Raw genomic sequence first — 22,913 nt, forward strand, 5'->3', positions numbered from 1 at the left:
GTTGAAATGTCAATGAGAGCAGAATGTAGTTGATTCTTATAGATGACTTTCCAAAAAGGTGTTCAGAAATAGATGTTATTTTTTAATCTTTTTCTCAAGTGAATCAGTTTTAAAGGTATCTATTCTTTAAAAGAATTAATACTAAGTTATATTAAATGAGGATGCATTTTGTAATTAAAAGTTACTAAATTATTATAATTTGGGATTTTTGTTTATATGTTTTTCTCAAAGTAAAAACATCCCTGCATATTGGGTGGTTCATTAAAGTGCTAAAAGTGCACACACATTTACTTGAGTATATTTGACTTATCAAATCTCCTCAAATTTCTTGCCATAATCAAGGATAGTTCTAATCCCTCAAAATGTTCATCTTTTTTGAGGCTCTAGATCCAACCACCTTTGTCATTACTTTGTCCATTTCCCCTACCTAGTTAAAATATTCTTCATTGGCTATTAAAAGTATTTTGGTTTGCCGAGAAATAATTTTATTAATAGTACATTTATAAAAAAAGAAAATGTATGAAATAAATGGTGTCAAAAGAGAAGAAAGTTCTTTCAGTCTAAATATCTTTAAATGATAGGCTAAAAAACCTTCACATGGCAAAATTACTTCTACAATAGCAGTAAGGAGAACTTTAAAATTAAAAAAGAAACACTCATAGGATGGACTTCCCTTCTTTCCTGTTTCCTTGGATTGGATGCTCTACTGTTTCATAAGTGGACTCTTTACTAAAGATGGCTATTGCCATAAGAGAATGTAAAGTAGAAAAAGTATTTTCATGCATTTAACAAAATTCCAGACTTGGCAAATTCAAAATATATTGGAAGAGGGCAGGAATCTATCATTAGTGCTTTTATGAAACAGTGATTGAAAAATGAGTTAACTACCTGGGTAATAAAAATGGTTAGAGAAAGGAATTTATATTTATTGTTGAGATCATGAAAGGATTTCTATAATCATGTCCCAGGCATTAGCATTTTGTGATATTTCACATCATGAAAACTGGTGTATGCATTTTGGGTGCAAGAATCCCCAGTATCTAAATTAAACTTTTGGGATTCCTTGTCACTCCTTTTAGGGTAAGGGAGTAGTCAGAATTATTTATATGCTGAGACTATTTACATTTATTAACTTCTTGCTAACCATAGCATGATTTCATTTAGTCTAGACTTGTTTTCCTGAGGGTCTAGGTTAATTTGCATGCTCTTGAGCAAAATAGACAACCTTCAGTTCTAATGAGTGACTGATAGCCTGGTGATTGCTTCAGACCCATGAATTGGGCCTCCCAGGTCAGTCTGTGAGATTCAGTGGTCTCATCCAGGTAACTTCTTTATTTAGAAATTTATTTTAGACTTTCTTTCAAATTTCTAGGGACAGAAATGCTCAATGTTTAACTGATCATTTTACAAATGGTTAACACTATATCTGCAAGCAAAACAAAACAAACAAACACTTGGGGCATTTTATTGACTTTTCATTAACATCTCCTCAGAAGGCACCATATTTGGTGCTTTATTTCCATAAATGGAGAAATATTCTTTGAAGAAGTTGACCATTTTTAATTGCTTCTAAAATAGTATATCACCCTTACATTGCAAAATTTTTTCTACAACAGAAGCAGAAGTAAATGACTTGATATATCCATGGTATTCATGTGTTACACCTAGAATGTCTTTCCCCCCACTGCCCCCCCCCCAATTCAGGAAAAGACCTGATATTTCATCTTTAAACTTATCCTCCAACTCTGGAATTATTTTAGTCACCACTCTTGTTTCTTGAATGCTTAGCTTCAGACCGTAGTAGAGTATTTTCCTAAAACTGATAAGCTCAGCTAAGTTAATATGGTACATACTGATAGACCATTTGACAAGTAAAATCCACTTCCAAAAGTCTACTAGTCACTGAAATACTTAGAATGAAAAATGGGGATTGATTTTTGTATGTGCTGTGAAAAACTAGCTTTTCTCGGTCAACATTTTCCCCAGCTGTGTTGTTCTTTCCTGTTTGTCAATTCTCAGTACATCTTAGAGGTAGGAAATTCTTCTACTGCTTGTGAAACTAGAAATAGCATAGCATGTAATAATAACACAGTATGATAGTTATTAGGATGACATATAGCGTCTTTGTTGTAGAGTGTTCTAGCTGTTTTCATCAATAACTGGGGGTCAAATTGCCCATCTCTGGAAAAGGAAAAACTTAGGGAGAGGATTCTCTCAGACAGATGTAAACCACAAGACTGTCAAGAGGTGACCAGTTATTCAGCTTAGCTGGCTGGGACCCACTCACGTCCATAAGACTCAGACCACCATAGGGAGTAGCCGGGCCATCTTGGCTAGAACTCTAGAGTGGTAAATTTATGACCATGACACCACTAATCCATTTATTTTCTTTCTCAGTATAAGGACCCTTAAGAATGCTCCAATCTCTCTTCTGTGTTTACTGTCTTTTATTCCTGGGAAATCAGTCACATTTTCTCATTTGTCTTCAGAGCATCCTTTGGCCTTAAGAAGGGGAAAGAAATGAAATTCTTCTGCCTTTACAGATGAGAAAATGGAAGTACAGAGAGGACTGGGAGAATTGCCCAGGGCCATCTACAATAGTTAACCTAAGATTTTAATCCAATTCAATCTACTCTTCTATCTACCTATCTGCTTATCTGTGATCCATTTCACAAGAACTTCCATATAGTTTCAAAAATAGGTTGTGCATTCTTTCTAATCTGAGTGACAGCTATATTGGGTGAGGCAGCAAGAACACTAGTCTAAGGCCATTTTCTGGAGCATAACTTTTACACTGTCTCTTTTCAGGCATGAAGAATGAACAAGAGTTGAGTGGAGGTGAGGGATAGTGGGTGGGTGGGTGTACTGCGGACTTGTTTGGATATAAGAGTCAACAGTATCATTGTGAGAGCCTAAGGAGACATTTAATGACATGCAGTGATAGCCACTGTCATGCAATATCATTAAGAATATTAGAGGTGATGATCTGGATCTAGGTTGAAATTACCAAGGTTAAAAGGTTATCATGTATTCTTGGATATAAATAAATAAATGCCCAAACAAACAAACAGCCTATGAATTATATGATGTGTTCTGCAAAGGTAGCTAAACTTAGGGGATACCTGGCCCTAAGCTCATCTCTCTGGTTATTCACAAAAATAATTTGAGTCTAAGGGCAAGGCATCTTTGTTAGCTGCCCCATTAATAAAGTGGACTTCTTTTTTCATTCATGGAGCCTGACAAAATGCTGCAACCTGACATCCCAGCAGGCAGTTTTCACTATTGTACTAACTACTCCATCTGTTATGAAGGTCACAACAATGTATCTTGTTTTAAATTTTTCTATGGAGTGATTTATTGTCTTGGCTATAAATTTGTAAAGAAATAAAACGCTATTTCTTCATCGTCTCCTGAGGTGATGGACTTTATTCATAGCTCACGGAAGCTCATGTTTTGGATCTGTCTTTCGGATGGAAACATTTAGTTGGGTACAGGCTACTAATTGCTGTGTGCTATTGTGATCTCAGGCCCACCACTCATATTTGTCCCATAGTCAGAGAATGAAAAATGCTCTGATCTCCTTTGTAATAATCAGGGTGAGGGATTTTTATTTACAAAGTCAAGAAAAAGTATATGGAATTCTGGCAAGTCCATGCAATCTATCAAGAAGTACATGGCCCCAGTCAAATAACTTAAAATAAGTTTCTTTTCGGCTACCATATTGAAGACCCTTAGTCAATTTCATGTTACTTTTCCTGTGGTTTTTGAGGTGGAGGGTGGAGTGGTACCCTCCATGGAGACAAGAATAACTGCTACATCTCCACTATCTTCCATGCCTACAAAAGAACACAGTTCCATGATCTCAGCTTTAGACACTTTATTTTATAATCCAGCACTGCTGTCTTCAGAATAAGAGGAAAGAAAGGAACACAATGATGGCAGCTGCCAACAATGGGGTGGCCACAGTCATCACTAACACCGGCCTCAAAATACGTGGGCTTGAGGCAGCTTTTACATTCACTTTTGAGTTTAAAGACTGAAAACTCTCTACCCATTGAAGAATAAACAAATCATTTAGAATATATGTGTTCAACCATTCATTGATCTCTAGATAGAGTTCCATCGCCCAAAGCCAACAATTCGAAAAGGCATTAACTAGAGAGCTTTTCTTGTTTTGTTTTGAGAAATACCGTTTAGGTCAATATTTAGTCAAATCATATTTTTTTTTTTGGTATTTTCTACATTTATGATGCTGAAAAATGAAAATCTCTCCTCAGAATGTAGTGACTCCAATAAGAACGTTTATTTTTTGAAAAGAAACTACTCTTTTTGCAGGAAATTCAGTTTAGGAAATTACAGACTGGCATTCACTACACTAGTGAGAATGGCTTTGTGTTCTCTTCCTATACTTGAAATTGGACACGACTTAGTAAAGACCTGCTTATGAGCAATGTTAATGATTTGATTCCGTGTTTGATTTACACACACACATATGCATGTACATGCACAAAATGGCTGATTTTTTAAAAAATAAACATCTATAAACAAGCACCGTAGTGTTATAATACAAATGGATTTTGTCATTCAGTAAAGTTTCTGTGAAAAGTTAATATCCTTATTCCAAGGACAGCACCATTTTGAAAACCAATGAAACAGTATTTAAACTCTAGGGCTTTGTATTTAGAGCTATATTCAGAAATAAAAATCTAATTCAGACAAGTTAATCATTCTCACAACTTTTTGATAGGGAGAACACTCCCTTCCAATTTGAAAACATGTATTGTTTTCCCTTCTGCTTCTCCCTTGAAGGTTAATTTTACTCCTAGACCCTTTCCTGCTCTCTTTGTTAATCTCCTCCACTGAAAATTCTTCCCTCTTCCTCTTCCTTTTAACCTCTCCTTCCTCCTTTTCAGTTCTCCCCATAGACCTTGAACCTAAAACAAGTGTTTGCAGAAGTTGAAGGCCCCTAAGGACTGAGCTGGTGTGAGATTTGTTTGGAACATGGAATTAGAATGAATTTAATATAACAAATGGGAACAAAGTGATCGCTTTAAATTCATTTAAGTGCCACCTGGCTGCTGTAATTGCATTAGGTTGATGTCATGACCTCCTTGCCAGAGCACTGTAAACACCAGTCTCAAACAAAGAATTCCTGGAAACCAAGGACATGGTTGTCTATTGAAATGAGCATGTTTGTATCAATTTTCAGCCTTCTTTCTGGCACCATATGTGGTCACAGCATCCATCTGGTTTTATCTTTGCACTTATGTCAAGATGCCTCCTTCAACCAGATAGCATTGGCCTTGAGTGACAGGTAAAGTACATCCACATAGCGCATCTTGCTTCTGAGGCCTCCTCCATCACTAATCAGTGGATCCACTTTGCTTCACTGTGTCTTCTTCAGGAATATATTTATGTGCCACTTCTTACCCAGGGTAGTGTTGAAAGGTAAATGCAGCTTCAGCTGTAGCTGCACTTTATCTGAAAAGGGGGTAGTCTGTTCTGCAAGGAGGTGGCTGAGCTGAAGAAAAGAGCTGGGAAGCTCCCTAACATCTAGTTTTGGCAGGGTGGCTCCCGAACATTTAGTGAAAATCCTGTGACTTCCTGCAATTTTGGGCTCTGCTCTTTCACAGGTGGACTCAAGAACTATCCTTTTACCTTTTTTTTTGGTCTATTCAATACCGAGTATACCTTATTGTACTTTCTTCTTTAAACAATTATTAGTTCTATTTTATTTAGCAGCAAGGTTGTCTACTACAAGTGACTGAAGATCTTTTCTCATGAAACCTATCTTACACATTTTATATTCTTAAATACTAAACTTCAAGTGGTTAACTTTCAAGCTTAAAGGCTGGTGTAAGTAGAGGACAGAGTGGTTTTCATTCACACAAAGTGCAGTATGAAAAAGTTGCTACGGTTGCTGCGCAAACCATGTGTCACAATAAGGATCCAGTCCAAGCTCCGGCAGAGATACTCACCCTTTCCTGAGCACAATATGCCATCTGCTGATTCACACAAACTCTTACTCTGTTCCTCCGTCATGTTACACTTCCTGGGATGTTGGCAGAGCTTTCCAAACCATCCTCTCTCACAAACGCAGCGACCACAGGAGCATGTGCCGTGGCCTGTGAAGCAATCACAGGGTGGGGTAAGAGAAGGAGATGGGCAAATATCCAGCCAAATCACAGTTTTTAAGAAAGAAATATATAAACCATAGGCTCTCATGCAAACACACTTTCCTTCAAGCAAACACACTTTTTCTTTATGCATAGTCAATTGGGCATGTAATCTTTTAAAAGAATTTCACAACAGAATTCTAGCTTCATATAATACATTTCTTCGATGTAGCTTAGGAGAAGGACTCCAGAGAGAAAGAAATTTTGAAACAATTTAAAATGGAATTTTACCATCTATTCTTGATACAGAATACATCTTCATTTGCATTTTTATCAGTATAGAGTGTTCGTGCTTTTCATCATTGTTCACGTCATGACATTCAGACCAATGGGCAAAGCTAGTCAAGTGACCATTGCTTGAGCATTTATTGATTGTTTTCCTATTGTTTACTAATAAAATTAAAGGGTCAATTTCTGCAAGAATGGCATCCAGTATTACATTTCTTTATCTGTGTAACTCTCTACTTACTAATAAGAACAGACATAAGTAATGATATCTATTATTGCATAGATGTTAAAACCATCCTGAGGCTTAGATTTATATCTTTAACTTTTTTTCCTTTTGTTTCTCTCACTGGCTCCTATATTTTGGGAAGTCTATCTTTTGGTAATATACACAGTGTTTTATTTTTGACAGTTATTCACCAGCATATACATTTGTCTAGTTGCTTGCCACCAACACCCCATTAGATTGTATCAACTTCCATTTAAATTTGTCTCCAATCAATACCTTATTCTTTTTCCTTTATATGCATTACCTTACAACCAGATGGCTCCAAATAGAACAAACAAAACAATTATTTGTTTGACAAAATGTTACTGAGTATCTATTATAAACAAAGCATTTTACTAGGCACTAGGATATACAAAATCAGGCATTATGGATACAATTGTCCCTCCCAGAGACACAGGAAATCATCATTCAGACTGATCAGCCCCTCTGGATCTGTTGACAGTATTCTGTTTTGACCATTTGCTCTGGCAGAACCTTAGAGAGTAAAACAATTCCATCTACCTCTTCCTACATTCAGCTTTGCACAAGATGGGATTAGTGGCCAATGCTTAATTGTTTGCAATTCATTGTCATGATTAACTTAACCCCCCAGAAACCCAAGTAAGGTTTTTACATAACACATGATCATCTGAAAGTTATGAAAAACAAAGTTATTGGGAGACAAACTCAAAAGGAACCTGGATTAATAGGCCTGTTTCCAAGAGACTCTTTTTATCCACATGTTGATTTACTGAATTTAATCTCACAGCTCTTCGAGTCAAGTATTATGCCGATTTTACAGTCAAGCAACTGAAGCTCAGAGAGATATAATAATTTTACCCCTTATCATATTGTTCAGCCACACAGAATCAGAACTCAACTCCAGTTTCTCTGATTTCAGTGCCTACTCTTTCTCCATTGTGTCACATTGCCTCTATATTCCATTTTGGGAAATAAAGATGATGAATTTGAGACATCTAGAAGCCTTTTCTTAACTCTTATATTTTTTTAGCTGCTGCAAAATTTTAAGGGATATACTTGACATTTATGGGCAGTTTCTTCTTAAAATTTCTCTCCTATATTGGTTTTTATTACATTAGACTCTTCCCAACCTTTCAATTGTCCTTTTCTATTTAGTCTACTTTTTTCTGACCTGATTAATGTAGGTGTGCCCTGATTGTCTATCTATAATTGTCTTCTTTTATCTCTCTGTAATGTCCTTGGAAAAATTCATCACATCACAGGATTTCAGATAACTACAATTATCATAGGGCTATACCACCAGCCCCTAAATCTCTCTTAAATTCCACTCCTGTGATTCCATATTTTGTGTTCTACTAGCATCCAAAATTAATACTTCTAGATCTGCATATAAGTTTCTTTCTAAAGCTACTCTTCTGTATTATCCATTTATTTTAATGATAAAACTTTCCTTCCAGTCAACCAGATCAAAATGTTTTGTATCACTTTTGAATTTCCCTTACTCTCCTCATCTAAAGAGCTTCCAGGTCCCATTGAAACTACCTCCAAAATATCTACTCATATCACCATCGTAAAACTTTGAGAAACATTCTTATCATGTCTTTCTGCAATATTCTTGCTCACAGCTTCCTGTAGCACCACATTACTCACATCACAGTCTTGAGACCTAGTGCTATGTAACTCCCTAATGTTTATGAAATGAAATTTAGCTACTTTAGGCTTCCTTATGTTTTAGGTTCCTGAAATAGAATCCCAAGCTATTTTTCCAGCCTTTCTCTCTCCTCTTCTCCCATTTCATATATTCAATGATAGTTAATTATTTTTATTTATTACTTCATTTATCTTTCTACAATGTTAAGTTGGCATCTAGCCAGACAACAGTCAAAATGCACTGGTATTTATATGTTTTGATTTGCCATTTGCATGACTTCCTTTTAGTTAAAAAAGTTTTTTTTTAAGTTTTCAATAACATCTTTTTAAATTCTTGTAATTTTAGTCATTCATTTAAGAGCTATTAATGTGCACCAGGCATCAATACTAGAACTACCCTTGTGCTGCTTACTGTCTGCCAGGAAAGAAAAGAAGTAACAATGAGTAAACAAATGCACTTGAGCTGTGTAAGAATTTAAAAGGGTGCTAGTATATTCGACAGTGAGAACACTGTTAACCAGAGTAGTCAGGGAAGGGTGGGCTCCGTGACACCCAGCCATGAGAAGGAGCCAGAGAGGCAATGTTCTAGGAAAGCTAATGAAAATTTCTGGGAATAAGAAAGAACTTGGCATCTTACAGACAGTGAAAAAAAAAGGAAATGTGTTCAAAGAATAATGATTAAGAAAAATGGAATAAATAATAAAGTAGGAAAAATATTCAAGAATGAGAACACAGAAAACTTTATTTTTGGTAAGGAGTTTAAATTTTATTATAATAGAAAAAGGAAATCATAGAAGAGTGTTAAGCAAGAAAAATGTGATATAATTTACAATTTACACATTTATTTTGGCAACAAAATGGGAGAGATTAAGTTGTGCTGGGAATTGACTATGTGAAAAGGGAGAGAGTATTATAGTAGTACAAGTGAAAGGTGATGGAAGCTTAAAGTAGGATGGTGGCATTGCAAAAAAGAGAAGTGAGGGGGGATCTATTTTGGTAGCGGTGCCTGTGAGACTTATTGAACTGGATGTGACAGACGAGAGAAAAAAAGAACAAGTGCTCTGGATAGAGAAATATTGTAAGTAATAGTGTTATGGAAGCCGCAGGATGGGGAAGTTGAGAGCAACTTCAGCTGTTTTGAGCCTCTTGTGTTTGAGATACTCATTTTTCTTTTTTGTAGTTTTTTGGGGGGGGCATTTACTCAAGAGTAGAATTTTGGGGTCTTAGAGCATGTGTGAGTCCAACCCTAGGAGATACTACCAAAGAGCTTCTGAAAGTGGTTGTGACAAGTAACACACAGAATAATATATGCAAGTCATTTGTTCTCCATACTCACCAGTAGTTGGCATTTGCAGTGGTTGCATTTTATTTTGTCATTTTATTTATGTTTTGTTTTCTTTTACCTTACTCTTAAGACAACCAAGTGGAGAGGTCAAGGAAGCAGTTGACATGAGCCTGGTGTTGAGGGCAGGTTAGGGCTAGGAGTGTACATACTGTAGTTTCAATCAATAAATAGCATTTAAAATTTTGGAAGTGAATTAGCTCACCTACGGAGAAGTAAGTTTTGGGAAATTCCAATATTTAGGGCTAAGGTAGATGAGGAGGAGCCAGGCAAGTAGGCATATTCAGTACAGAAGTAGAAAAATAAGATGATCGAGTTGTCTTATAAGGTGAGAAAGGAGAAATTAAAGGAGGCTTACCAAGTGGAATGTTCCTGAAACTTGAAGTTTTTTTAAAAAAGGAGACCGTAAGAGTAGTTTAGTCAGCTTTTGCTGGACCAGCCCTACTCTGTTGCCACCCAGGCCTATGAGTAGAACACCTAAAGTGGCAGAATTGTCGAAATATAAAATTAAGTGAGGACAATATCTACTTGGTAATAGAATCCAGTGATGTTATCTTCATATAAGTGTACAGTAGATAATTCTAGAATGAACTTGTAAAAAGAGTTAGCATAATGAATTGTTTGAAGCATATTAAATCTGCGTTCACTTGACTTTTCAGGTTCTCACATAGGCAAGTAGCTTTCAATTTCATCTCCATTTTCAGTACCATTCATCCTCTCCTAGATAATTACCTCCTTGGATCTGGTACTCCCATCAGTGATTTTTGTTCCTATTCTTATTCCGTCCCACACAACAAAATATTTGCCAACACTCTAGAATTGTGTTGTCCAGTTTAAGTTTATTGAGTTAAATAAAAATTTTAATTCAGTTTATCAGTTGCACTAGTCACATTTCAAATGCTCAGTAGCCACATGTGACAAATGCCTGCTGTGCTGAATAATGCAGATTTAGAACATTCTCATCATTTCTGAAAGTTCTGTTGGATACAACTGCTCTAGACAATAACTTTTTCCAATGAAATTCATTGGCTCAGAGACACATTTCCTTAAATCATTGCAACAATGCTTCTCAATTAGGAAACTGAGCCATGAATGGATTCTAACTGTTTAAGATATGACATATTATCTGCCCAATATTCTTCTCCCCTTGTTAATATTAGAATACTTGTTTTTTGTGTTTTGATTTTTTTTCCCAAGTGATACTATGTCTATCTGGAATATGTTTGATTACTCAGACTCCTTTTGGCCTAGAGGCACCCGAAATACAGAGCACTAATAAATGAGATATAAAAAGAAATCTCCTGGGTTACCAAGAAAGTGATTGTCTTCCAATGGAACTGAGACAGACTCAGTCAGTGTATGTCCTTTGTCCTTTGCCCTTTTTCCTTCCCCTTTCTTCTTTCCTGGGAAATAGACACAACTGGAGGTTTTCTATGAGCATGAATATAAAAGTCATACTGGAAAGGCAGAGTGGAAGTGAAGACAGAAGTGTGAGATGTTGACAGTTCTCAGTCACCTCAACATCCATCTTCGAAGAGACATCTAGCAGACTGATCTGTGTCAATTACCTTCGTCCAACATGAGTCCTAACTGGTACACTTACGAACTCAGGAAAGATGTTTCTGATTTTAGGATGTAATTTGGAGACAATTCCACAACTGACTATGTTGTCCAGCTAAAAAAGACTTGGCCTGAGTGAGTGGCCTGAGGTCTTCCTTAATATGAGAAACCCAGCAGTGCCAGGGATCACTGCACTCATCTCAGGATGCATAATCTCCAAATTGCAACCACAAACTAAAGAACTCCCTGAAGAAATGTGAACTGATTGTGTAATTAAAAGGTGCCTCTTCATTATCCCCTCTTGTTTTCTAAATTGGACTCATGGGCAGCTATTCCAGGAACACAGAAGAAAGAAGAAAAAGAATAAGAATAACCAGTCCATTTCTTATTCTCACCTTGGGTATATGCGGTACAGGGGAGAGGTCTCTGATTAAGTTTATTTTAGGCTAAAACAATTAAACACACAAGAGCCAACATGTACACAGTATGTTTTCGTGGAATCTTCAAATCACATGCTACTAAACAATGAATACATCTTGGGGACTATCACTGTGAACAAAGCATGTTTTTTCAGTAGTGACTTATCTAATTTTAAAATTCCATGCATTTATAGGTCCCGTAAAATTTTTATTGTTAATGAAGATGTTTTGAGATGGTCCGTATTTGATCTATGATCATTGAACATGACTCATCAATAAGTTAATCAAATGGAGAATGGTCTTATTTCATCATAATTTTTTTTTCCCAATCATTTTCATGACTCTCATTTTCAGGTTGTAATTTTGGTGTAATCAAAACGGAACTGCTTATAATTATGTAATTACTTACATTCACCTTCAGGTACAATTCTAATTTATCACAGTCTTCCAGAATTGGTTTAATCATCTTTAGTGTTATTGTTAGGAAGATGGATAAACAACATTGGCCGTTAGTTTTCATGTACTAGTTGATTAGGTAGGTTTATGGATGTTTTTGGTTTTATTTATTTGTTGTTTACTAAAATATTCAGGCAGTCACTGTTGTAGAGTTAGGGACCTGCATTTGCTCTCTGACCACACAGTGAATACACAGGGTTCTAGTTAATCCTTTCATCTGAAAGTCTACAGAAACTATAGCTCAGTGTTTGGAAGTAAACTGAGAAAATAACCCAAATTAATGATTCTTAATTTTGTTCTCCTCTGAAGCCACACCAGAAGGATGTTAGTGAGTTCCAAACACTCATAGTAGCAAGATCTATTCACGACTGACTGCCACATGATGAAGAGACTAAATACTTTGAACAAACTACCTGCCATTCCTTCCCTGATACACAGAACTGCTGATTTGTATGATACCAACTTCCTTCCAAAACACCCTGTAGCTAGTGATCCGAGATACCTAAGATAGATGTATTGTTTTGTCCTGGTATGGAGATGGACACTTCCGTCTTTTACTTTCCACTACATATATAAGATATTCTTCGAATGTCCACTTGGCACATAGTACCAGGCACAAAGCCAATAGGTAGACTTTATTAACCTTACTGTACACATGAGTAAACCAAGGTAGAGAGACTAAACAACCAATCCAAGTTACTACAAGAAGCAGGAAATAGAGCTAGAATCCAAATGTTGATTTGACAGAATATGAGGTTCATATTCATCTTGCTGGATGGTACTGCCTTACTTAGCTTAAAAGAAAATGGTTACTTTTACTCACTTAAATCTTATATGAAAAAAACGTAGCAAGTATATACACATATACACACTAAAGCAATTGAATACACCATAGAATGTGGACTTTCTTCTAGAAAAAAATATCAAAATACACAAAGAAGAAAAAACATGAATCTAGATTCTAAAAAAGAAAAAGTTCTAACCCTCAAAAATTAAAAAAAAAAAAAACTAAAAGGAAATACATTGAAATTTCACTAGATATTATTTCTGGATGACAGATTTGGATTTACAGGTTATTTTAATTTTCTTCTTTATATTTTTCTTTATATTATTACTTATTTTAAGTGTTAAAAAGAAAAACATTAATTTAAAAGTATTTTAAAATTTCCTTATATTTGAAGATGAGCAAAGTAAAATAAATAAAATAATATCTATCATAAATGCTAAATGAGTAGTTTGAAAAAAATCTTTCCCTAAGATGGATTCAAGAGCAGCTGAGAAAGAACTCAAAGTAAGAAAATGAAATAAATATATTCCTTCAACATGTCAAATATTTGTTTCACTTTTGTGCCTTTGCTTAGTTTTCCCAGGCCTAAAATGTTCACATACAATTTTACCACCTCTAAATATTAGCTCTTCAAGACCCATGTTAATTCCAATTTGAAAAATTCTCTGATCCAAAACTAGAAAAACTATTGTGTGCACTCCTCCACTCCCCTTATCTGTGATTCCTTCAATTTATAATTTATTCAAAAAAGTTCTTGAGCATCAACATTTATCCTAAATTGGAGGTTACAATAATTTTTCTGAGAGAAAGTTTGATTATATCCATGAAAACTGTATAGACTTGAACAAAAGAGACACAAGAACACTTACAGTAAAAGGTCATCATGTTGTAATGGAGGTATTACAGTATAAAGGAAGCATAAAATAATTTCAGAAAGGCTTCCTAAACATGATTTGGAAGAACGATGGAAGAATGGAAAAATGATAAGAACTTATTCAGAAGAAGCAAAAATAAGGAATAAAATGGCAAGTAAAAGAAACAAATCATAACGCATTGAAGTTTCTTCATCTCTAATTGTCTTCTATGAAGAAATCATTTTCTAATAAATGGAGACAATTGGTACAACTAAAGCATAGTCTCCTCCATCCATCCAATTGCTACAACCAGAAACTTGGAATTCATTCCTGATTTTACCCTGCCCCTCACTCACATCATTCAATTATGAATTTCTACAAAAGCTGTTTGTATTCCAAAGGCAGTGATGGCGGTTGCAGAGGTGGGGTGTGGGGGGGAGGGGAGCTCTTAAGTTCAACTAAGCATTTATATTGACAGTTGGCACTAGTATCCTTAGAAAGATATGGGAGAAGAATCACATTCTGGCAACAGGACAGTGTCAGGCTTTCTTCGCCATGGGAGCCCTTGTAGCAGTTCTTGAATGTGAGAGTTCGGGATAGTGGTCTGGGGATTCCTTTCTCTTCAGATAACACAGCCCAGATGCCCAGAAATGAGATCCATATTGCACAGTTGTTGAGGCTTCTCTGGTTTAGGAGAAGCTTTATACTCCACTGAAGCCAAAATCTTTTCTAACAATTCCCTAAGTACAGCTTCCAGAAATCCTGCAAGTGATGTGACTATTGGCAGAACCATGGCACTCATGGATGCCAAAAGATTGGCATTTCCATGAGACTTTTGTAGTTCATTCATAGTCCTTTTCTATCTAGTTGAATTGTATCATTCATAGATCCCTATTACCATGAGCAATGTTGTCTGGTAACATTGGCATATACCATCTTCATTTATTTTCAGGGAACTGGAGCTAGTTGTTTAACAGAGAGTCAGAGTCTCTTGCAGTAAGGTAAAGGGTTTCGTTAGCTTGTTGTCCACATTGTTTCTAATACATTCAAGTTTTTCCATCGCTATTACCCTGCATCTAGCTAAACCACCTTCATGTCTCACCAGGACTTAACTCTCAACATCCATATTTGTGAGTGAATACCCACGAACCTCACAAACTCATACTCTTCCCAACAAATCATACTTCACCTAGCAGCCAGAGACACTTCCTAAATAGAGTGATCATGTTATTGCCTCATTTAAACCCCATCTATGGCTTTCTATCATACTTTGAGTAAAGCCCCGAATCATTAACACGGTTTATAAAACATGTTGCACCCTTTTCTCATTTGCTTTTTAATCTACAATCATACAGGGTTTCTCTCTGGTTCTCAAATGTTCCTTACACATGTCACTCTCTCGTTCCTCCACATGCCTCGGTGCTCACTGTTCTCTGTGACTGCTGTGTTGTATCCACCTCCCCTTACCTGGCTAAGTTCAATGCATCCAAGTGTGGTTGTTGTGATGCTTAGCTTTTTGATACATGTTAGGCAGATACTATACATCATACAGTTGTTACCCAGATATGAAGGCATTAGAGAAGCCTTCCTTAGCATTCGGTCTATGTTAAACTTCCCTATTATGTATGTTCCTGTTAAACTTGTGCTTCTCTTTTCAGACCCTTTACCTCACTGTCATTCTTTTGTCAATGTCCACCCTTTGAGCTCAATTATAAGCTTCAATAGATGCACCACTGAATCTCTACTGCTGGCAATTAGTGGGGACTCAATAAATATTTGTTGAATTAATGAAGAAGTAAATAATTATTTCAGTTTTAAAAATACAGAATTTAGAAGAATTTCCATATAAAAATACTTAATTAAAATTTGCAAAGAAGAGACTGAGGCGAGGTGGGGGGGGGGAGGGAAGAGGGGAAATGATGTTAAGAAATCATCCTGAGAAACACTGACCTAATGATAAAAGCAGAAGAGGCTGAGCCTACTTGAAGACAACAAACAGTACACAGAAAAGGCATCCAAAGCCATTTCAAGGAGAAAGTATGAGTTATTAGTAAACTCTGGAAGATTAGAAAGAAAAAGAAATTAAGTGGTTAAGAGAGAAGTTAGAGAAGACAAGGGTAGGAAAGGTGTTTCTCAGGCCTAGGAAGGAGACCATGTATCATGGAGTTTTCAGAGTAGAGTAACCACAATTGTATGCTAAAAAATGGTCATGTAGAATGAGAACTGGAAACAACCCAGGATTTGGGCAACTAGGAATTATTAATAAACCCAGGAAAAGTCAGTTATGTGGATTAGCTGGAGAAAGAGCAAGTTTCCATGAATTTAAGATTGAACCAAGAAGAATGCTAGCATACAGATCAGGGGTCATGAAATCACAGAAATAAAAAATATTTAGGGGCATGAGTGTGTTTGGGGAGCAGGCAGTGCAGGATTTTACCTGGAATAAACATGCAATGAGTATTTGCTGATGTAATTATTATGTGCTATATATGTGACAGGCTATTTCTAAATAATAAGAGGGTTTTCCTTATGATAACAAGTATTTTTAGATAGACTGAGAAATACAGAAAGTTTGACAATGCATATTGTAGCTTGAGGAACCCTAATGGCTATTGTCTTCTTAATTGTGCTGCATGCTTGGGTAAGTTCATGCAAAGGTACCCCACGGAAGATGCACTACTGTGTAATAGGTACTAAAAATACTTCTGAGATGAGTGACGGCCACTTTGATTTAATAGGTCAGTGTCAAGTGTAAGGAGAAAGACTGCTTTATGCAAAAAGAACAGAAAGGAGAAATCATGCACGCCATCTAAAATTGAAGACCAGACAGTCACAGTTTCTAATAAATTGTTGTTACAAAAGGAATTAACAAGCAATCGGGAACCTCTGTTACATATCCCGTAGAGTTTACATAAATTTCTGCCTGAATTGGTTATGTCTGTCACTCTCTCTGTATGTATATAATAATAATGATAATAATATATTATATTATATATATAATATATATATATATATAAAACACTTATTTGTCAAGTACTATCTTAACTCACATAATCTCACATGATCATCATTTTAAAGATGAGAAATGGGGGTTATGTAAATTGCTTTAAGTCATATAGGTAGTAAGTGGAACAGCCAGGGTTAGAACCAAGAAAACCTCTCTATAGTCTTAAGTACTATACTCTATTGTCATTTATATTTCTAAATGTTAAAGTACATTTACATAAATGTTTATGAAAGGCATGGGAACTTGTGATCTTCTTAGCAATTGATTTACTATGTTGTATAGTACTGAAATTACTATAGGTTTCAAATATTTTAATTAACAGTGTGTCTCTTGTATTTTCCTTACAGAAACATAAACAAAATACAAGACTATAATGGTTAAGGCTCATATAATTCCTTCTATGAAACAATGCTTACAAACTAGAATTAAAATCAAAGTACCTTTAGAAGCTGTAAAGAAATCACAATCTGAGGGCAAGTGCAAATCTAAAGTGAGAGGTCATGTTTCCAGTAAGGTTTCACGTGAATTACAGTGGATCTTCATTATTTGCAGATCCCATATTGGAGAATTCGCCTACTCACTAAAATTTATTTGTAGTTCCCACATCAATACTCATGAAGCTTTAGAGGTCATTTGAGAAAATAGGAGGAATGGCAAAAAAAAAAAAAGAGAGAGAGAGAGAGAGCTGCCTGAGGTTCACATTTCTCGCTAAGGTCAAAAGAGGTCACACCCTGCCTTCTTGTTTCAGTTCTTATACTGTAAACTAGTGTCTTTTCTGCAATATATTTAATGCCACACTTTTCACATTTTGGGTTTTTTTTGTTGTTGGTGGTGATTTCAATGTTTAAGACAACCCCTAAGTATAGTGCTGAAGTGCTATCTAGGGTTCCTAAGCACAAAAAGTCTGTAATGTGCCTTACGGAGAAACTATGTGTTATATAATCTTTGTTCAAGCATGAGTTACAGGTCTGTTGGCCACGGGTTGAGTGTCAACAAATAAACTGGGTATTATACAATGTGTCTTTAAACAGAAACACACATAAAACAAGGTTATGTATTGATCGGTTGATGAAAATGCTGTGAACTTAGCTCTGTATTTCCTTAGGAGCAATGATTCAGTATTCACTAATTCAGTGTTTGCTGCGACTTTATAGACCATAACTACCATGAAAACAAAAATTGACTGTATCTTTCACTTCCTTTGTTGAGGAACACTAACAGAGTATCTGTGTGGATAGTGAATCGCATATAACTTTTCTGTTTTATGTTACATAGGATAAACATAAACAGGCCATTGATGGGGACATCTTTGCCTCCCCCTTCCTGTATTATCCCTTTCCAAGCAATAGAACTGACCATCATAAGAGTAAAGATGAAGAAGTGAATAGCAAGGAAAGCAAAAAATGTACTCACTGGAATGTGTAAAGGAGATGCAGTTGTAACAGGTTTCTACAATATCAACCATTTCAACCAAGTCACCAAAGCAGATGGGCAAGAAGACCTATGTGAGGTAGAGGTACTGCATGTCAGAGAAAACGGCAATGATAATGAGGGCAAGACATGTATATGGTACTTTCTTGTTGCCAAGAGTGTGTGTGTGTGGGGGGGGTATGCGTGTGTGTGTATATATATATGTTTGTGTGTGTGTGAGTGTATGAATTAAATGAGTAGTATATAATCTACTTAACAAAAAGGGACTGTAATCTGCTTAGATATTTCTGGTAACTAATACCAGTGAAGGGACAATCTAAACTAAAAGTAATAGTGAGATAAAGTTAAAACGGTTTGATGTTACCCTGGGAAAAACTGTGATATAGGGAAAGATTTGTGAACTGAACGTCAGGGCTCAAATCCTGGGCTTGCCACTTTTTAGTTAGGGGACATTAACACCTTAAACATCACTCATTTTCCATTAATAAGATGAAGAAAGCAGGAACAGTTACTTGAGGTGGCTGCCATGACTGCATGAGATAAACTAACTGGCACAACAGTTGTTAAAAAGGACCTTTGGCTCACAAAGAAGAGAAAGAAGAAATTTTTGGTCAAATTGCAACTGCTTTATGGTTGATTAGAGAGAGAATATATAGATATACATGGACATTAGACAGATAATAGTGATAATGTCCCTGCCTTTCATAAGTTGTACCTGCATTTTGTTTTATGTTTGTTTGTTTGTTTGTTTTTACCAATAATAGTGCCCAGTTGCATTATGTTAATTATATTGAAGAGATACAGTTATATTCTTTTAGTATGATTCCATGTTCACTTAATTTCAATTGTACTGAAAACCTGGAAGAAGCTGTAATCACCAAGCATCATCTCTAGTTTTGCAAGATTGAAATAGGAGAATAATGTCAACTCCCGTCCCCTTCCCTGGAGAAAGCTCAAGCAGATGCTGTCGATACGCTCCCTCTAGGACTCTCGGAATCCCTTATGTTGACCACCTCTGGTTATCTTTGTTGACCACCCTCTATTTACCTCATTCTTTCTTTTCACTGTTTCTTACTTACGGCAAACTTTTATTTAGGTCTTAGAACCATCATGGGACTTTTGTAATTAAACTTAGGGAGTTATCTTCTTTTTTTCCAAGTTTGTAGGTGATACTTACTCACCCCATCAGTATTTATGAATAGAGTAATAAAAATCATTTTACACTGTTCAGTGGCAACAAAGCCTTTCACTATCTCTATAGAATTTAGTTTAGTCTCAACAATCTTTTCTTGATAGCATACTGTGTACTTTACAAACTTAACTGTATATTGCTTTTAAGTCTAATTGTATACTGATTTTTGTTTATCTCTTTTTAACAGAATTATTGATAGATAGATAGATAGATGATAGATAGATAAATAGACAGATAAAGTAGAATAAGAAAGGCAAGTGAAGCAAGTTGCATGCAGTAGCAGAAGGCTGTGAAAACTGATCACCTCCACAGACCACACCATCGACGTCTTCACAGCGGCGATCATCACACTCACACAACTTGCCGTACACCCTGCGATCTCCTGGCGGGTAGCAAGTGCATTTGCCACATTCACATCTACCTGCAAAACACAAAGCATTTTCATTAGGAGATTCACAGAATCAGAAAGGCTTCAAAAAGAAACAAGCATACTATTAAACACAGACCTTCTGGACCAGTTCTAGGCTGCACCTGATTATAGTTCAGCAAATAACTTTTCTTACTCACCCTAAGGTAAGCCAAAGGTCAATCAGAAATGCCAAGGAGGTTGATAACGGAAGTGACAATTGTTGGTTCAGAAGTCATTCATATTTACTACTTTCTACTTTCAGTTTCATTTATCTTTGAAGAATAAATCCGTCGTTATTTGGTATTTCATATTCAACTTATTTTGATGATACTATTTAACATAACTGAATCAATTTTATAAATTTTGACATAATTTAGCATAACGTGGTCATTTTAAAAAATATTTTTATTTTGGGTCTATCTGCTACATAAGAAAAAAATGTTCATAGGTATACTTCAATGTGATATTTTGGCATCAATTTCATAGCTAACAAAACTCATTTTAACATGGAACATGTGTCAAAGCACATGACCTAAATATGTTTATTATTCTTAACTTAAAATTTAAATGTATAAACATTTTTTGAAATGAGTTTGGTTTATAGTTGGGAATTCCTTAAATGTTATAATTATGACTTTCATCATTATTTCGTGAGCTGTAACTATGTGTCAAACACTATAGTTTTATGAATTCTATCATTTTGTTTTCATAATACCACGAATCGGCTAGCATTATCACTATCATTTTACTAAACAGGAAATGGAGACATAATGAGGCCAAGTTACTTTACATGGTAACTCAGCTCATAAGGATAAATTCAAAATCTATACCCTTTCACATTAACCTTAAAGTTTGTACACCTAACTGTTAAGCTATATTAAATCTTAATATATTCATAATGCAGTACTAGAAGACTATATGAGAAAGTAAATTTATTTTGTTTGAGAATTGGTAGTGATTTGGCAGAAATTCAGCTGGGTGACTACTCTGAGACATCTGTTACTCTCTGTCATTAGCCCGACCATCATAATTACACACCCACTGAAATGATCATATGATTCTTCAGGGCTGACCCTGAAATGTTGTTAGTCATTCTGTTGCTGCATTTGTATCTTAAAGAAATTCTGAGTTGGTAGATGATGGAAGAAGGGAAAATTAGTATTTAGAATCATATAATTTCAGAGCTGTAATTAAAGATAATCTAATGCAGTGATTCATAATCTTTTTTGGCAGAAATGCTGGGGTCATGATCCCTTTGCGGATCTGGTGAAAGACATGGCAATAGATACTGTTGTTCTGGCTGCCCTTCAGCCAATCTCTCTTTCTACTTGGAGGCAGTCCCAAGTTCAGCAGAAGGTACAGCCCCACTTCTCCCACAGTGATATTCCCTCTTCCTATGCCCTGGAGGACAGAACAGAGACACACTAGACACTCTTGGCAGGATTTTGATTTTGGGGGGATGATAGTAAAAGCACAAAGTGGCAAGTGCAACAGCGTAGCAGTTAGTGTCCAGGAACGGAAGAGTTCAAAAGTGATGGCAGCAGGGGCTGGTTCTCGGCAGCGCCTTGCTTCCCTGAGGTGCTGTGTAAGTCGATTGTTCAACCTTGCACTCTGAGCCTAAACCCTTCTAATAAAATCCTTTTTCATCTCAGTTAATGAAATTGATTTCTGTTGTTTGCAGTTAAGAACTTTAACGGGTAGGACCTAGATCTCTCCCTGAAAAAAATATATTAGCACACATTTATTTATTGTAAAATGTCAGAAAGATTCCGAGTTACTGCAATTTAATTAATAGTTGACGAAACTCAAGCATGCTGAAGCAAAGTGAGTCGCCTAAGGCCAGAGAAATAGACATGCGTAATGTTGGTGCTAGAACCCAGATTTCTGAGCCCCAGTTACCTCCTGGTGTGCATAAACATACTAGCCCTCATCATGGGTGGATGTGAAAATGACAAAATAATCCAGACTGTGGAGAGAAAGAGACAAACTATACACCATCAGCAGAATGGCTGGGTAAGGTTAACTAGTTCTTCATAGACAGATGTCAGAAACATCAATCACCTCATTCCTGAGAAGTAATAAGAAGTAATACAGTCCCAGTTACCAAGACAACATAAATTTTTAAATTTGAGGGTAAATGTACTTATTGTGACAATTTATTAATGTTGCAAGGCATATGGGAAATTTCATCAATATACATTATTGGTGTCTACACTTCTCTGGAAAGGATAAGCTAAATACTGGCATATGGGTCTAATATCTCATTTCATTGTTTTCATTAGAAATAGTTTCTGTCTTATATTTCTTCTATGAAGTTGCATAGTGTTAATATTCAGTTCTAGGTACATTTTTCCTCATGGATTGTGATACATGTATCTTTTTAAAATATCAGAGAATAATTAACCATTTTGCAATCTTTTGTTGGAGTTTTAAAAAGATACATTAAGGCAAATTATTAGGTGAATTAACTTTATAGATACAGCTCTGATATCATTTATAGGCTATATCTTCTGGAAAATAAATCACAAATCAAGAAGGATTAATTTATTGCAGATAGGTAAATTTTAGAGTGCATTCATTATTTTGCTGTCTCAGTTCACAAGTTTAGTCTAGTCAGTACCAAGATATATACCTGCCAGGTAAATTTCCACTTATCCTTCAAAATCCAAAGTAAATTTAACCAAATCCATGACACTTGCACCCCGCTACTCATGTACCTTCAAAAACACAGCAGAATTAACAGTATCACTCATATGTCTTCACAATATTTGAAACCATATTTATTGAAAGAACACACAAAACAATAATCATGTATTGATAGTTTAGTAATATTCAACAATGCATGAGCTTTGGTGGTAGAATTTGAATGAATTTTGAATAGGATGTCTTTCCCAGAATATATACACATTTTCAATTGCCTGAAAACCTTCTTTTGTGTTTCCCACAGCTACATCATTGGAAACTCCCTTAACAATTTCATCATCTTTATTCACAAACCTATGCCTCTTCCTGGGTCCTTTTATCTAGGAGAAGGTCCCCATCTTCTAGATCTAATGTGTCACCAAATCTTAAAAAATCTTGATGACATTTAATTCTTTCCTTTTATTAATTAACTATTCTTCTCCCTTCGATTTAAAATTTCATAAAGCCCACTT

The 22,913-nt window shown here is 35.7% G+C and overlaps 1 protein-coding gene across 1 annotated transcript in view; it reads right to left on the reverse strand.

Annotated features, from left to right (window-relative positions):
• ITGBL1 (integrin subunit beta like 1) overlaps positions 1–22,913 on the reverse strand; it is a 177,970-nt gene that overhangs the window by 3,847 nt on the left and 151,210 nt on the right. Inside the window, exons 8-9 of the mRNA XM_016123151.2 lie at positions 19,654–19,770; positions 5,979–6,125 (exon numbers count right to left, since the gene is read on the reverse strand). Of these exons, the coding sequence (XP_015978637.2) occupies positions 5,979–6,125; positions 19,654–19,770 (264 nt within the window). The remainder of the gene's footprint in view (positions 1–5,978; positions 6,126–19,653; positions 19,771–22,913) is intronic.

Source organism: Rousettus aegyptiacus, unplaced genomic scaffold (assembly GCF_014176215.1).
Source record: "Rousettus aegyptiacus isolate mRouAeg1 unplaced genomic scaffold, mRouAeg1.p scaffold_m13_p_11, whole genome shotgun sequence".
NCBI lineage: Eukaryota > Metazoa > Chordata > Mammalia > Chiroptera > Pteropodidae > Rousettus > Rousettus aegyptiacus.